The 17,688-nt window shown below is 38.4% G+C and overlaps 1 protein-coding gene across 3 annotated transcripts in view; it reads left to right on the forward strand.

Annotated features, from left to right (window-relative positions):
- TRZ1 (tRNAse Z1) overlaps positions 1 to 17,688 on the forward strand; it is a 104,423-nt gene that overhangs the window by 25,476 nt on the left and 61,259 nt on the right. For all 3 annotated transcript variants that reach the window (XM_089787977.1, XM_089787976.1, XM_089787978.1), the window contains 4 exons: positions 10,957 to 11,119; positions 11,220 to 11,290; positions 11,407 to 11,502; positions 11,648 to 11,761. In XM_089787977.1, coding sequence (XP_089644103.1) covers positions 10,957 to 11,119; positions 11,220 to 11,290; positions 11,407 to 11,502; positions 11,648 to 11,761 — 444 coding nt within the window. The remainder of the gene's footprint in view (positions 1 to 10,956; positions 11,120 to 11,219; positions 11,291 to 11,406; positions 11,503 to 11,647; positions 11,762 to 17,688) is intronic.

Genomic DNA, 17,688 nt, shown 5'->3' on the forward strand with positions numbered 1-17,688 from the left:
GAAGGAGTCTATCGGCCACATACAACATGTCGCTACATAACAAAAACCTTTCCGAAGGGACCCGTCGGCTACATAACAAGAACCTTTCCGAAGGGACCCGTCGGCTGATACACAGTTTCCTTTCTGAAGAGACCCGTCGGCTGATACACAATTTCTACCGACGACATCATCCCCCCCAAAAAGAAAAGTAGTCTTCTGACAACTATTACAAAATCTCTGAGACAAATTAACAACCAAAATACATTGACTGATTAACTGGTCTTCAACATTGTCACCTTAGCTAATCTGACATCTGACCCTGATAGCCACTTGTGCCGCTTTCTGCCTTCCAATTCGAGTACACTGAACCAAGTGTCATTGCACTGCCTCCAACTGGATGATCAACTCCTCCCAAGCTCTCTACGCATCCACCAAGACAGCCTCACGGCCAACACCTACTCTCAGTGCCTCTAGTACACAGACACCCATGCCTGCAACAGCTCCAAGTCTTCTCAACTGGTCAGACTCCCACGAATGATATCTGCAATGACTGGGGGTCTAGGGGGCTCCCTGTCGCAGTACAAAGCGGTGTCAAGGGGCAGCGCCCCTCGCCGCCAAGACCAAATTAGCACTTCGAAACTCACATAAAACTGCACGGAACACACCATTTCTATCATTTTTTGCCAATTCTACACTCTTTTTGGCAATCGCTGATGCTTCCCCTTCCCTGTGACATCATCCATTACTCATTCTGAGCATTCTTGATTTGTCAACTTTTTTTTTTTTTTTTTTTTAAGAAAACCTCCTGTCACCCTGCTGCGCTACCAAATAGCAGGTAGAAGCCGTACGCCAAAACCCCACTCTTCAGAATTTGTAATTTTGCAATCCAAATCCGTACACATGATATGCTTGAAAAATCCGTACAATTACCTCGCATTCCAAATTGTAATTTTCGTACGCTATCTTTACTTTCAAATTCAAAATCCACAGTGTCAATAGCTTTCTCAAAAATCTGTACAGAGATACCGTACGGTAATTTCCATAAAAGTCTGTACGGTGCATGGTTAAAATAGCTAAAAATTCGTACACTTCCAATCCCTCCAAAAATTCCGTATTGAGACTCCTAGTTTATAAGATTTTTTTAAAAAATCTGTACGCTCCAAGTCTTCATAAAATCCGTACAGTGAGTAGTGAAATCCTCTCAGTGAAAAAAATCCGTACATTCCCAGACTATTTAAAAAACCGTATGGTGGTCTCAAATTGATGTTACAATGTGCAGCTCCTGAAAATCGTACACTGTCTTCAAATATTGAAACCCGTACACCATAAAAAATCGTACACTTGTTGGAAATCCATACAACAATCTGCAAAACTGTACCCTTCCTCCAAACTCCGTACGATGAGCAGGTTAAATCCGTACGGTGCTTCAAAGTTTAATTTCAAACCGTACAGCAGCTCCCAACTTAAAAACCGTACAACTCAAAAACCAAGTGAAAACTGTATGGTGAGCAGACAAAATTTGTACGGTACTTTTTTCATTTTATTTTATTTTTAACTCTTCTTTCATTTTTCATTTTTTTTTTTCCTATTGAACAGCAGAGTCAGTTTTCCCTTCGACCGTCGGCATCGTCGATCTGCAATGACGTAGGGTTCGCCTGAAGGTCATTTTCTGACACAGAAGTCTTTCGACCGTGGTATACCTTCAGCTTCGAGCCATTCACCGCTTGAGGCACTTCCTGTCCATCCAAAGTCCATAATTTTATTGCTCCATGTTCTCCTACTTCCCGGATCTAATACGGCTCGACCCACTTAACTTTGAACTTGCCTAGTTTGATCTCATTTTGGTCGTCGTACTTCAACACCCACTGTCCGAGTTGAAACCTGCTACGCCTGTTCTGTGTCATCTCCATATCGCCCAGTTTGTTCCCGAGGCTCGCTACCATGGACTCCGTCAGCTGTCCCTTCTGTTCGTCAATAACACACACTCTGTACTGCTACAACTTTTATTGAACCCTTCCTCTTTGTTGCCTGTGCAGACCGTATCGTGTGTCTTCCTTGCTGCCGGTACCTTTCTGCTATATCTGTAGTTCGACGTAATACTTTCTTCTTGCGCAGTCGTACAGTAGAATCTTTCCTTCTTTTGGGTTCATACTGTATGTTCTATCCTTCAGCTTCAGGCATATCTGCGTTTCCTTCTTCGACTTCTCTGTATTGCTTCGAACATTCATTTCCTCCTTCGGTTTCTCCATGTTCCTTCAGACATTCATTTCCTCCGTCGGCTTCTCTGTGTTCCTTCGGACATTCATTTCCTCCTTCGGCTTCTCTGTGTTCCTTCGGACATTCATTTCCTTCTTCTATCTTACCTTTGTCGATGCTTAGCATATTACAACTTGGAAAGAGCTCGTAATCCTCTATTTGCCAGTGGTAAAGACCATTTATTGAATCCAGATCGTCATCTCCTTCCAATCGTAGGACTCCTTCCTGATCGGGTTCCATAGTCTGCCTCCTCTTATCGTCTTCTCCTTCAGAATCCGACGATAGAGCTTCTTCTCCAACCATTTGAGTGTGTAGATCGATGACATACTTGCGGCCTTTGCTTTCAAGTGATAAAGTATTTTTCTTCCAATCGTGTTTTGCCTTGGCTTGTATCAACCACCCCCGGCCCAGAATGGCATCATATCCTCTCTGCTTCAGTGGGATCACGACGAAATCCAACAAGAATGGCTGTGTTCCAATCGTCACTGGTTGTGCTGTCAGGACTCCCAATGGCTTGATTCCATGTTGATCGGCTGTTAACAATTGGAAGGTAGGTGGCCACAATGTTGGCTGTCCCAACTTTTTCCAGGTATCCTCTGGCAGCACATTGACACCAGACCCTCTGTCCACGATCGTGTTCGTTAGCACACTCCCGAGAATGCCCATTTCAACAACCGCCGGATAGCGTCCGGATGAAAGAGCTAACAGCATCGGATCTTCTGCACTTGCGCCACTTTCCTTCTCCTTTTTGTCCACTGTACTTGCTCCACTTTCCTGCTTCCTTCCATGTTCTCTTGGTAGTTGAGTAGCGGGAAGGACGTTTGTGAGTGCCGATCGGAGCTGAGGCATACTGAGCAACAGATCACTTATCCTGACGGGTATCTCAGCTTGCAATATTTGCCGTACAATGTTCTGTTCTGCACAGTTCCGTACGGAGGTACTTGCTGTGTCCTTCAGGTGTGCTGTTTTTATCTGCGTTACTTTCTGGATTTCTGCCTGTGCTTCCTCCAGTCGCTTCTTTTCCTCTGTCGGATTGGGGTATAGTCTTGCCTGCTTCCGAGTGATTGCCAGAACTTCTTCCTCGTCCATCTTGACGGTAATCAAGTTTACTCCGGACATCAGACACTTAGCATTCGTCATGATCGCCGGGTCCACACCATCGGCATAGCAACTTCGGTGTGTTCGCCGTTGTGCACTCTCGGGCAAAGTGACCCCACAGATTGCATGCGCGGCATTGAACAATTGGCCGACCATTCGCATCGTACTAAATTCGAATCCTTCCGCCATTATTGTTGTTGCCGCTATTGTTGTTGTTTTGACTGTGCCGGTTGTTTCTGTATCCGCCCGATGTGGCACCTTTTATACTGGTGTTCCCGTTCCCTCTTGATGGGGATGCCTCTTGCGTGAGGAACACTTGCTGTGGTGTTCTTGATTTTAGGTTGAAAGGACATTCCTTTACCGAGTGTCCTAGAATCTGGCAAATCTCACAAAATTGATCTTTTGGGCAGGATCCCTTCGTATGGCCTTCTTTCTTGCACTCCGTACACCATAGGTCATTGCCCTTAGTCTCCTTGTTCATGTTTTTGAACTCCTTTATCATCCGAATCATGTCCTTCTGAAGAGCACGGACTTTCTTGCTGCTGCCTTCATCGTCGCTGCTATCTTCTCCTAAAGGCTCGTCGTCATCTGAATCGGATGAGCTGGTCTTCTTCTTTTTTGTCTTCTGTTCACTTTCGAGGTTCAATGCCCGATTGTATGCTTCAATATATGTTGATGGTGGCACGATCTTCATCTTTTTCCACAGCTTCGGGTGAAGGCCTTCAATGAACCATCTTTTCTTGAGCCCATCTGCCGGCTTATTCTCCATTTTACTGATTAAGTCCTTCAACCTCTTGGCGAAGACCCGTACTGTTTCATTCTTCTTTTGTTTGGTATTGAATATCTCCGCTACAATTTCATTATCGTCGCGCAGAAGTTGAAATTCTGCGATGAACTCCTTCTTAATGTTATCCCAACTGTTTAACTTTTGTGGATCAGTATCAGTAAACCAATCAATCGCAACACCACGTAGGGTAGCGGGAAATTGTCGGATCCATTCGTTTGTATCTGTTATGCCATTTGCCCTCCAGATCGTTTCACATGTTTTACAATGTCGAATGGGATCAGCTGCTTCATCACCATCAAATTTAGGCAACTTTTATTTCGGACCTACCATTATCACTGTATGTTGAGGGTTTTGTTGTGTACTTGCATTGTTTTGCACTCACACTGTTTTGAGCACTTGCGTTGGTTTGAGCACCCGTGCTGTTCTGGACACCCGCGCTGTTCTGCACACCCGCGCTGTTTTCGGCTTCTGCGCTGTTTTCAACACCCGCGCTGTTTGGTGAAGAAGAGGGTTCGTCAACCGAAGTTGTTCGTTCCGAAAGTATATCTCGGACGAAGAGGTCACTCCACGCTCGTGCTCCTTTGGCACTTTGAGCCGTGCGAGTCGATCTCCTTCCGTCAGGATTCTCTTCCCGTGGCATATGCAGGTTCAAAAACTCCTCCCTCGCTTCTTCCACCAAATCGAGCCGCTGTTGAGTCCCTTCCAACAATGTTTCAGTGCTTTTGTGTCCGTCGGTAACTTGCTGAAATCTCCGTCTGCGTTCAGCCTATTGTGCCAAAATTAAATTTTCCTATGCTACGCGTAATTCATCCTTTTCCTTCAATTTATTCTTATTCTTGTTCAACTGATTCGGCATTTAATAGTCATTTGCCTGTCACCGTACCAGGTCCATCGGGCAACGACGCCAAATGTTTACCGCATAGGTTAATTAAGAATTGCACACAGACAATGAACCCGAACACGAACAACAGAACTCCTTTTATTAAATTTGCATATGCAGACATTACATTATGCTTGAACGATAAGATCTGATGATTACAATGCTTCCCGAAGGAGTTATAAATACTTTTCGAAGAACTTTCCCGAAGGAGTCTGTCGGCCACATACAACATGTCGCTACATAACAAAAACCTTTCTGAAGGGACCCGTCGGCTACATAACAAGAACCTTTACGAAGGGACCTGTCGGCTGATACACAATTTCTACCAACGACAGCAATTATGAGGTCCTCTGCTAAACATGCAACCTTGTAGTGATGAGGGATAGCCCCATGATGCCAAGGGAGTTCAAGGAGTGTCTGGCCCTTGGGCTTTTGGAAGGGAAGGAAGTTCCGGACACCCTATTCTAGTCTCCTTAAACCTTTACCATATTTGACCATTAAGTTGAGGAATGGAGGATAAGGGTGACAATGGAAGAGGTGCATGGCTATGGGATTCTTCACTAGGTACCCCCTCATATGGATGGGAAAAGAGCCACATGATGGCCAAGAGGGATATCTGCTCTTGGGCCTAGGGATGGTTTAAGGCACCTCCAATTAGCCTAGCTCTCCTATGGTTGAACTCCAATAAGCTAAATATATCTTATTATTAAATTAATGTTCCTAACCCTAGTAGGAAAGATCTATGCTAGTAATGTCTCTAATAAGGAAGATCTATTTTGTGGATTGTGCTTTAATGATTTCCTAACATGTTGCAGGATCTCAATGAGGTACGTGATGTTGCTAATCTATTTTTCCTTTTGTCCTACTTGGAATCTGTGATATAGGACAAAAACTAGGGCATGTACAAATAGGCACATTCAATGTGGTATCGGAACATTGATCCTGCCAGCCTGCAAGGTAAAGATACATCAATAGATGTATTCTCGTTTCTAAGGATCTATTAACACAGTCCATAAATATGAAAATTACTAAATGACTGTTGCAAGGTATGAATTTATTGTATGTCATGCCTATAAACCTCATCTTAATATAAATTCTTTTTCACATTGTTGAGAATTATTGGTACACCTAAGCAAGGAGTAAAGACAAAAGCATATCTTGCTTTAGATTTGCAAGTTGAGTTAATATCCGAGTGGCACAGCGGAAGATAGATAATGAATTAGATTTAATGATTGCTTAATCTTTGCTTGAGTATAAGTGAAATTTGAGTGGGGAGGACTGTCATGTTCCTCAGGCCAAACTGCAGCTCCTAAAATGTTTAAATATTAACATGTAATAATAAATATACTCTAATAATAACATTATTAATAATTTAATATAATTCTTCTGGGCTGACCAGGCTAAGGGCAGCAACTGTATATATTAATGCTAGCCAACAAAACATGCTGTTAGCCGACCATACTTTGCCCTAGACAAGAGGCCTATGCATATAATACAGCAAATGAAAAGGATTATCATCAGCAAATGTTAAATGTTAAGTTTAAAAAGGCAGCAATAAGGAAGCTTAAGAGAGCAACATTAATTTTTTTATCAAAGGCAGTGATGGAAGATAAAGGGAATAGTTATTAAGCAGTGAATCATCATTAAGACTAATGCAGCAATTATATTGTGAAGGGCTGCACTCAGTTGTAGGGACAGTTATGATTATTTTGAAAGGGCATCATTCTTTCAACGGATTTTTTTTTTTCATAAGAGATATATAGTATAAATGATGATTGTAAATTGTGAGAACAAGGGGGGAGATTGGAAGATAAATCATAAATACCATAATACACCATTCAAGTTATATGCAGTCCTGAAAAAGGAATAAGCAGATTTATGCATCAAACAAATCATACCTGTCTACAATGATCTCATTCAGGCATAGAGAATGTGAATATTATCGGTAAATTGACATGAAGTATCAGTTCTTCTAATAACCAGCATGGTGAGTCCTGATGCAGGAGCATCCTGCCTGCCAGTGCCAGAATGGGACTATTAAAACAGGGTATGAGCATCCATGTGCCAAGAAAATTAGATTTTGAACGTTTATGCTTGTGGAGTGGAGTCCTTTATGGATTCTATTTTAAGAAAATTTGTAAATGGCTGTGAAAATAATGGATGGAAGTGGACCAGTGCATTTAAGATTTTTAGAAGTGCTCTTTAGGAGGCTGGGCATCTCACTTATATTTCTGCTGTTAGGAATTATTTTGGAAAAAATACCATTGAACAAGGTGATTATTATAAGCAGACATAATCATATGGTTTCTTTTGGTGGAGCAAAGTGGCAAAAGAACAGATGTGGGGTTATTGTAACAGCAGAGAATTGGAATTTGGATAGCAGCAGAAAAAGATGGAGCTGTGTGGAATGGAAAATGGGTGGGGGATAGCAAGTGGAATGATTTTTGGAAGAGAGGTGTGTGGAAGATGGAGGTGGGGGCTAGAGTGGTAGGGATCTTCTTAATATTGAGAATTAAAGGAAAAAAATGGGCAAATGGGCTGTGTTAAAGTGTTTGAATGTTTTGCGATGCTACAGAGTGTGAAAAACGTATCTGAAGGAAAAGAGAGCAACGCTGAAGTAAAATAAATGAGAAGAAGAGTAGACAGGAAGAGGTCATGAATTTTGTTTGTATTTTTTGAAACGAAGAAAGTTTACTTTGAGTCTCTTTTGTTTCCATGATTGATATCTGAATTTCTGCTTGATGAAGGGTTTATGTTTTATTTACATCTGGGCCTATTTATAATTTCTTGCTTATGGATAATGAATATGAATATGATATTATTATGTGATTTTTTATTTGAAGAATACATGTAACAATGTGTAACTTTTTTAATGTTTGCTGTAATTAATCATGCTAGGGATGACAGAGGAATAAAAGGAAGGGAAACAGTTATGAGGTCATCTTCTAAGTGCACTGTGCCATGGTGGTGATGGATAGTTCCATGAGGCCAAGGGGGTGCAAGGACCGCCCTGCCCTTGGGCTCAGAAGGGGAGGATTCCAGACACCCTATTATAGTCTCCTCAAATCCTTACCATCATTGACTGTTAAGGAACTATAATCATGAGAAGGAGGATAAGGGTGACAATAGAAGAGGGAAGTGGCCATGACATGCCCCCCTAAAATGAATGGTAAAAGGACCACATGATGGTCAAGAGGAATGATGTCTGCTCTTGGGCATAGGGTAGGATTGTTTAAGGCATCCTAATATGCCCCTTATCCTAGCTCTCCTATGGTTGAACTCCATCAATAAATTAAAAATGTTTTATGATTAAATTAATGTTCCTAATCCTAGTAGGAAAGAGCCATGCTTTTCATGTCTCTAATAAGGAAGACCTATTTTATGGGTTATGTTTCAATGATTTCTTAACATGTTTTAGGATCTCAATCAGGTACATGATGTTACTAATTCTATTCTACGTCTTGTTCTACCTTGAACATGTGGTTTAGGGCAAGAACCGGGGCATTTACAAAAGGGAATATTACATTTGATTTTGCCGATGTCTTTCTATCCAGAATGGTTCATGTTCGACTCAACCAATTTATGTGCTGCTCTGTACACATTTGTTGCACCAATAACCACTTGCACTACACTTGGAAAACCAATCTTCTGAATGACATCTCTTAGTGTTAGGATTTAGAAATCTGCATCCTTGCATTTTCTCAAGTAACCACTCACTTTAAGGAAGTAAGGCATATGCTTACAGCAAGCTAACTGCAGTGAAAGGACAGGTGGTCTCTCAAGGATGCATTTTTAGCTGGCTGAGACCTGAAACTTGGTGGCTAAGGTAACAAATAGGAATGAACAATCGGAAAACACACAAAGATGGAGGCCAAGTTCAGTTTGATCAAGGGACCAGCAGACTGCATTCAGGGGAGTGACAGATGAGAGGCTGAAGAATATCTTCAAAAGACATGACCCTATGATGCTGCAGGCCACTAGATGCTTTTGTGTGATGACTATTTGAACCTAGGTTGTGATATAGCATGAACTTGGTGTTAGAGTGGGGTTGCCGTTGCACCAAAAGATCGATCTGTCAATGCAGTACAACCACTCAACTTATAGTACACAGGAGGTGGTTAAGCCCTTGTCACGAATCCCAAGGGGAGCGCTAAACAAATTTCTAACAATCTCCCCCTCAGCATTACCCGAGAGTTTGAGGATTTGAACTTGTGAACAAGCTTTGATACCACTTGTTAGAGTTGGGTTGCCGTTGCACCAAAAAACCGATCCGTTGAATCCCAAGGGGAGCGCTGAACAAATTTCTAACACTAGGAACAAAGGAGGAAGCATGATGAGCAATCACATAATCTGTTTGGGAAAAATGGAAGGGCGGAGCAGAGGCTTTCATTGCAATGGCAGAACCAAGGGCGGGTTTCAGCTCAAGAGGTGGGTGTTGGACACAGGTTTATTATCAGTACAATCCTCCTTTGCAATCAGTCATCCTATGGGGAACAAATTGGAATGAAGACCAGCATTGAGAACAAGAACTTGAGGTGTGGGAGTTTATAAAAGTTATGCTGGAGGAACCTAAGGCAATAGAAGTGGAGGAGGATGAACCAAACTCTGCAAAATGACATTCATGACCAAGCTGACCGGAATAGTTAAGGAGTTACAGTTGTTTAGTTGCAGTTTAGATATGATATTTGCAAATATAGTTGCATTGTGTCTAGCATAGATGGACAACAAGATCCTTTTTTGAAATGTTTGGTTCTATATATATTTTATGATTTTTGTTATCTGCAGAACTGAATTCAATTGTCAAATCTTTTTAAGCTAACAACAGAGTGGGTGCAAACCCCTAGTCTGCTATGTACCAATAACAAAAATTAATACAGCAATTTATTAAGCCCTTTTTATTTACATTTTGAAGCCTATTTATTAATGTAAAAACAATATTTAAAAGAATTATATTACTTGGAATTTAAAAAGAAAATTGTTCTTAAGCACATTCAACCAACAAAATTGAGTTTTGCATTTGGAAAAGGAAAAGAAGGAAAACAAAATGTCATACAATAAACAAAGTTCTTACTTGGCTTTGCAAGATCTTTCTCGGTTCCTTCCTCTTCTCTTTTTCTTTCTTCCACTTCTCCTCTTTTGGTGATTGAAAAAGAGCTAGGGGAGGTTGCCTATAAAAGTCTTAGTCAATTTAGATTTATTTTTAATTTTGTGTTTTTACATCATTGATGTAAGCTGTGCCCTGAGGTCCATGGGAATATTGCTGAATGTTAGTACATCCTCTGACTGCACTAGGTATCCTTGTTTGCTTCCCCTGCACAATCAAAACCAGGCCATGTGACCTGTCTTAAGGAACACGCTGGGGGTGCCCAAAACTCAAATATTTTAAGAGAGGTGATGGCTTTCTTCACCCTCAATAGATATTGGGGATGGGTTTCTCAGATCCAGGGATATGTTGCTAGGGAAAGCTGTATTTTCCTATCTTTTGGCTCATCTGTGATACTTCTTATTTCTGTCTCTGGTATTCCAAAGCTCTCATCTCCATTTATTTCCACTTTTCTCTTGTTTTCTGTCTGTTAGCTTACGACCTTATTTGGTCATTGTCGAATAAGGTTTTGACGTGTCTTATATCCTGGGGGCTTAGTATTCAGCTTCTTTGTCATACAAGGATTGTGATTTGTTTGTCTAGTTATAGAATTTTGATGTCCTTTTCTGTGGTCTGATAAAGGTTATAAAAAGGTTATGTTGTATTGGTCTAGTCATAGAAACTTGATATACTTTTGTCTGGTTTTGTTTTCGGTTACTGTTATTTTAATTATTACTTACATGAAAATTGTTGTTAGAAGATAAATATTTCTAGTAAACAGGTGCTGAGCCATTTTGTGATACTTTTCATTTTTTCTTGATGGTTACTCTTTCCCTGGCTTTAAATCTAAGCAAATTTTTTTGTACAATTCAGGGTGGACTTCCCATGTATGTTGCAACTCGTGGCCTATACAGAATGAGGCCTCCAACAATTTTTGTCCCAGCAGACATAAAAGAACACGTTGAAAAGTTGTTTGAAGTTCACAAAGCAATGGATCACTCAGAGCTCAATCACAATCTAATAGCTTTGAATGTGGGTATGCTCTGATGCTCTTTCCAAAATTTTCACTTTTGAATAGTAGACCAATATAGTGGCTTGTTAATGACTAGGCCTCTAATCATCTGTTCTACTTATAGGGGAGGACTATCAAATAAGGAAGGACTTGATTGTGAGGCCTTTTAAGACATATCATACTATACCAAGCCAGGTACACTTTCAGTTATTTGGAGAATAGGTTATGTGAGATGGTTTTAAATTATCTTTCCTCTGTTACAATGCAGAAAAACAAAATTTTCTGAACTCTTTCTTGTTGATTCAATTCAGGGATATATTATATATTCAGTTAAGCAGAAATTAAAGAAGGAATATCATGGTCTGCAAGCAAATGATATAAAAAAGCTGAAGTTGTCAGGTGTGGAGGTGTGTCTATGTGGTGTAGAATTCGCTAGAAAGATCTCTGTTGCATTAGATTTTGGCTTATGTGAATTTGCAATAGGTAATAATTTTTCTACTTGTTACAAGTGAAATGATATATTTTGAAAATTTTGTCTCTATATCATAACAGATCACAGACACCATAAAGTCACCAGAGATTGCATTCACAGGAGATACAATGTCCGACTTTATATTCGATCCTAGTAATATTGATGTATTGCGAGCGAAGGTTCTTATTATGGAGGTACACAGTTTCTGTTTTTCCTTCCAGATCTAAGCTAGACAATATTTTTCAAAGACTAGCTTTTCAGAATTGAAAAACACTATTGATTCTTGTGCTTCCATTCACTTTAAAATTAAGACGTACTATAGATTCTTCTGCTTGGGCTTTTTTTTATAAGTAATAATGTAAATGGAATGGTGTATTACTTGTACTATGTATCCTACTCTGTCAATAACCCCGATCTAGCAAACCATTGATACCTGACAAAGCTTCTGTAGTTTTTCGAACAGTGCCATTCTAATTCTGGTAAACAGACTGATCAGGCACAGATATTTGATCTATATGCCTTGATTTTGTATGTGGATTCAATGCTTTAGAAGGTTCATTAAGGAAACAATTACCATCAGATTGGTGTTTACAAAAAGATTTATTTTCTTCAGTGTCTAAGTAATTCCTAGTGGAATTGTAGTGTCCCCTTTTCGGGAAATTAGGAATCCTAAAGTCAAATTCATAAAATATTAATTTTTCGCTTGAGGGAGTTTAACGGAAATTTATAAAATGGATCAATTTAATATTATAAAGTGGGTTAAAGGTGACAAGAAGGAAAAAGACAAAAGGACAGGAGAAAGAAATTGAAGGGTCACCTTTTTGAACATAAAAGAGGGATGAGGAGTTCATTTTTAGCTTTCTTGGATTATTGTTTGTTCGGAGAATTTGAGTTTCTTTTGGAGAAACATTGGGAGAGTTTACATCTTTCATTTAAGACTTGAGGATGCAAACCTTTAGGCTATCTTTGGTGGATTAGACGTAGCCTTGATTCATCTTTGTGGTGAATTTGCGATGAAGTTCACACTTGCTTTTTAGGTTAATTTTTGATTATCCAATTTGACTCTTATCACTATTTATACGATTGGATTGTTATTGTATTGCTACTTTATAATGCAGTAACAAATTTTGGAGTATTTATTGGTCAATTGTGTTGGTTATTATTGTATAAATTCTTGTTTATGATTTTGATATTTATTTGAGAAAAAAATGGAGAAAATATCTACTGGGATGTTATAGGGAGTCAACATATGTGTGTGTGTGTGCATTTGTCTATTGCAAAACTGTGATCTGTATGATACTTAGTTACCGGTTCGAGTTTGATTTGATATATGGGTTCAAAGAACCGGTTCCCTAGTATGACAAAATTTTGGAAAGGGTTTTGGGTTCGTTTAGGTCCATTTGTACAAAAACATGTAAAAATTAATACATACATACATACATACACATATTTATGAAGCCTAGAAGCATGGAAGCATAGAGTATCATAAAATCATATGATCGAATCATTTAAACAACAAAAACACCACATGCATAAACTTTAAACATGAAGTTGTAATCATAGCACCATATATTTCAATTTTCAAGTTTAACATCAAAGATTCAAAACATTAAAATTAAATCATGATCCAAGAATCATAACAAGTTCAAGTATCATTGTTCAAGTTCAAGTTTCAACTAATCATAATGTATTAAATTTTAATATTCATCATATTCATCATTTTCAACTTCTTCTTCTTCTCCTAGTCCTTCCGCATTAGTTGACTCAACAATAGAGCTAAGGCCAATGGGATCAGCACCAACAACAATAGTATGGGCATCAAAATCTTCAAATTCTTCACTTGCAAGCTAAGAAGCAGAAACATCCAAGTCTGCCAACTCTGCATCTACACCCCACCTCATTGTCTCCCCTTCTTTGTATTTTTAGTCTTGTGCGAGATGAGACAAGTTGTAATGCACAAATACCAAGTTCTCTGCTCATTTTGATTGCAACCTATTGCACTTCGTTAAGTGGATGAAATAATATGTGCTCCAATTTCTCTCTGAAGCAGATGAACTAGCAACCTATGAAGACATGACCATGTAAATAATTAAAATAAAATTTAAATTATTTATCTTGTATCTTAGAATTTCTAGCAATATATGAAAACGAAGGAAACTAATAACAATTTTTTAAAAATTAAACTTAGTTGTGATATCACTTTGATTGCGAGGGGTTGCAATGGTTGGAATTTTTGGCCATGGAGGTACCACCAACTATGAGCATCCTTCCTAAACTAATGAAGAGCATCCTAAACTAATGAAGAGCATCATTACTTAAGTTTATGCATCCAAAAACTGTATGAACTCATCCATAATTAAATCCCACATTTCATCATCAAGAAAGAGTCTTTGAAATGCTGCATGGTATCCATCAGACACTTATATATCTCTATAGGGTGCTAGCCTTCCCGGTAGATCAGTTTATTGGGTGTTATAGTATTTGGGCATCAATACATAGGTAAACAAATGTAGAGGAGTGGTCATTTTGTTCCATCTTTCTACAACAATTCTTGCAATTGTTTAAAGAAGGTCTATCTTGAATCTTGCTTCTTTTCATTTACAATTTGCTTGATCTTCTCAAGCATTGAGTATATGATTATGCCATCATAGATCTCTCCAAGGCAAGGCCTATCCATGTTTGCGCACCTAAGCATGATCATAATGGGCTTGATGAGCTTAATGAGATATTCAACATGTTCCCACCATTGGTCATCCAATATCCTTTTCCTTATTTTGGTTGCCCTCTCATTGTTGCTTTACCTTTATATAGCCCAATTGTTGCTGATTACCATTTTGGTAAGTGCCTCATTCACTTGCATAAGTCGTTTCAAGACGAGTACATTTGATGCGAAACCTGTCTCAACAATCTATAACATAAAATAGAGAAAAAACAATATAATTATTAGATACATACTTGATCAAAGGATACTTTTTACATTACCAAAAAACAAAAAATTGTAACATACTATTTAAAAAAAAAACTAAATAACTAACTTGAGTTCAAGTTTACTTACCTTCAGCAACTCCAAATGTGAGAACATTCTGAATATCCCTTGAGTCGTGTAGTGGTTTGTGATGAACATTTGGATGTCCTTAGCTTCTGTACTACATGTCCTTGATCCACAAAATACTCTTCCCAATCTTTTGTAGCATAAGATTGAGTGAATGAACTGCACAAGGTGTCTAGAAAATATGTTGGTATCTCTCTTCAACCAACAAACCAGCACCTCTACAATTCTTTGCATTGTTTGTTACAATGTGGACAATGTTTCTAGCACCCACTTCTTCAATGAAAAAGATGAGAATATTAGCAGTCAACTGCCCATCTTTTAGTTGCCCCTCATAATCCACTACTTTCAAAAACATTGCCCCTTTAGGGGACACCATTGAAACATTGATCAATGGACTATTTCTAGCATCATTCCACCCGTCTGAAACAATTGTTACCCATGTCTCAATCCATGAATTCTTGATGGGCTTCAATTGCTCCTTAATCAACTTGACCTCTTCATCCAACAAGGTGGTTCGTACTCTCTCAAAACTGGGCCTAAATTGTAACAATCGGTTTTTCCGGGTCTAATTATCATTCAACATACTCAAGGAATACAGTTACTATTTCGTTTCATAGGAAGACAATTATATCATTTAGGTTCATGTGAATAAGATTTACTATTAAAATCAGTTAAACAAAATTTCTTAAATAAATACTAGAAGTACCATCAAATTAAGTTTTCTATAGAAATTGAAAACCACATACCATGGAAAACTAAGTTCGAATCAAACTAGGGATGCTTCTGCAACCACCCGGGTTAGTCCACAAATCCACTATAACAATTTCATCTAAAAACTGCTATCTTATAATCAGATGATAATTACAATTAAATACTTCTATTAATTTTAAATTAGGGCATCACATACCACGGTATCAATTAGGGCATCATTTACCATGGATTCAATTAGGGCTTTCGCGACGACGGATACAATTTAGGACTTCCGCAACGATGGATTCAATTTAGGGCTTCCGCGACCACGGATTCAACTAGGGCTTTCGATACCACGGATTCGATTAGGGCTTCCAATTCCACTGTATCTTTTAAGGTTCCAGTTGTCACACAATCAATTAGGGCTTCGGATTTCTTTTCCTTCCGATTACTTATCTGTGACAGTACTTATATTCGTTATTCATATATATGAAAGTAAAATGATGATAACAATTAAATACTTCAATTTAAGCTTATCTCCTCATAATTAAAAATGATAGTACTTGTTTTTGATAAACAATTGAATGCATGGCTTATCTTTGTTTGATGCATATCCAACATCTTTAGAGAGGTGAAACATTGTTATGGGCTTAACCACCCAACCTCAGACCACAATATATCTCCACACGATCTCTAACGAGAAAGACCCTCCCTACTCGGAATCGACAGGGAACATCATTCCATCCACTGGGCATCATGATATATAACACGCCATACGACTTGGTAGTAGTAGATCACCATAACAGGAATATGCATGAGCTATTAGTTAAATTCATTTTAATTGGTAATTATTGATTGTCATAACTGATATTGATTCATACTATTAAGGATTCTTTTCTCACACTTCATCACCCATCTTCTCGGCTACACAACCGGGTGAGTCCCAGGTATCCGGAATTCTCAGAGCGAACGGCTCCTTCATTTATTCATCCGTCATTTCATATTCTATGATTATGTTCTTAAGAGTTCTCAAAATGTCAACATTCTTGTAATTCTTTTCAACAGGTTCATTTACACCTCCTCACCATAAACAGGCCATTAGGCCGGTGACTCCTTGGTTCTTGAACAATTATCCTTACTATTATGTCTTGTACCTTATTTACCTTATTTTGGCTCTTAGCTTGGTGAATTTCCTTGATACTCTGTTTTTGATATTCAATTCAGATTTAAACAATATTCCATACTGTATTATAACTTTTATCATAGAAGAAGGTCATTCAAAGACTTACTGATTATTACATGTTCTGTTATTATGATAATAACAATCTTATATCTAAACAATATTATGGCAATTGATTAAACTTGAAAGATTAAGATAATCTTGAAAGACTACAATTGGCTCTATCCAATAATCCTGCATCAATTATAAGTATAAAGGCAAACTGAAAGAATTACGTATGGCTCTATTTACTGACTTAAACAATATCTCATCTATGTTTGATCATTAATTCCATATCTCATAGTAAATGCTATCAAGAAATTAACTCCTCCTTAAGAAAAATTCAGGGAGATTGTCCATTCGGTTATCAATCCAATTATTTGATTTGAATAGCAATTAAGACTCTAAGGTGTTTGACTGATCTTCATCAGTTTATAATGATTTTCGAAAGATTTAATATGGACGTCCTCATTCTGGTTTTACAGCAAGAAAACAAGTCAATCTAGCAATGAAAGGACAAGCTAGAAATGAAAGGACTAACTGGAAATGAAATACGATGGGTTTATGTACAGTTTGATAATGCAAAATGACAAAAATAATTGCCAAGATGTATATGAAATCCTGTACGTCTACCTACAGAGATAATTGCATATTTTAATTCAATAAAAAAAGGAAAAGTAATTGTTTCTTTTGTGGAATCCTAATGCTGTCTTATGTGACTTAATGCTGTGATGATGTGGCACGGGTTCTTGAGACAACTCTTCATCCGGCAGCAATTTCCTAGCCGTATGCTCCTTATTTACTTGCTGCTTCCTCTGTGACTGATTCTGGATGCTTGGTTGAAGGTTTCAAAATGGAAATATGGTTCGCAGGGCTGAAAACAATAATGAATGCCAAGGCTTGGAAAAGGACAAGGTACCGAGTTACGTTTGAAATTCTAATAATATAGACGTGAGCTTGTCTATACAGCTTCCATCAGTGACAAGAAAACCATCCGAATACCAATCAGTCAAATTATAAAAAGAAGAAAAATAATTAAAAGATTAGAAAAGTTGAACGATTATAAAATTCAAATTTCCAAATATTAAATTGATTGCTAAGCCAAGTGTTATCAAAGAATATTAAATTGAAAGGGAATAAGTTATAATAATTCTAAAGTT

This window comes from Cupressus sempervirens, chromosome 6 (genome assembly GCF_028749045.1).
Source record: "Cupressus sempervirens isolate cs-2001-9-10 chromosome 6, ASM2874904v1, whole genome shotgun sequence".
NCBI classification, from domain to species: Eukaryota; Viridiplantae; Streptophyta; class Pinopsida; order Cupressales; family Cupressaceae; genus Cupressus; species Cupressus sempervirens.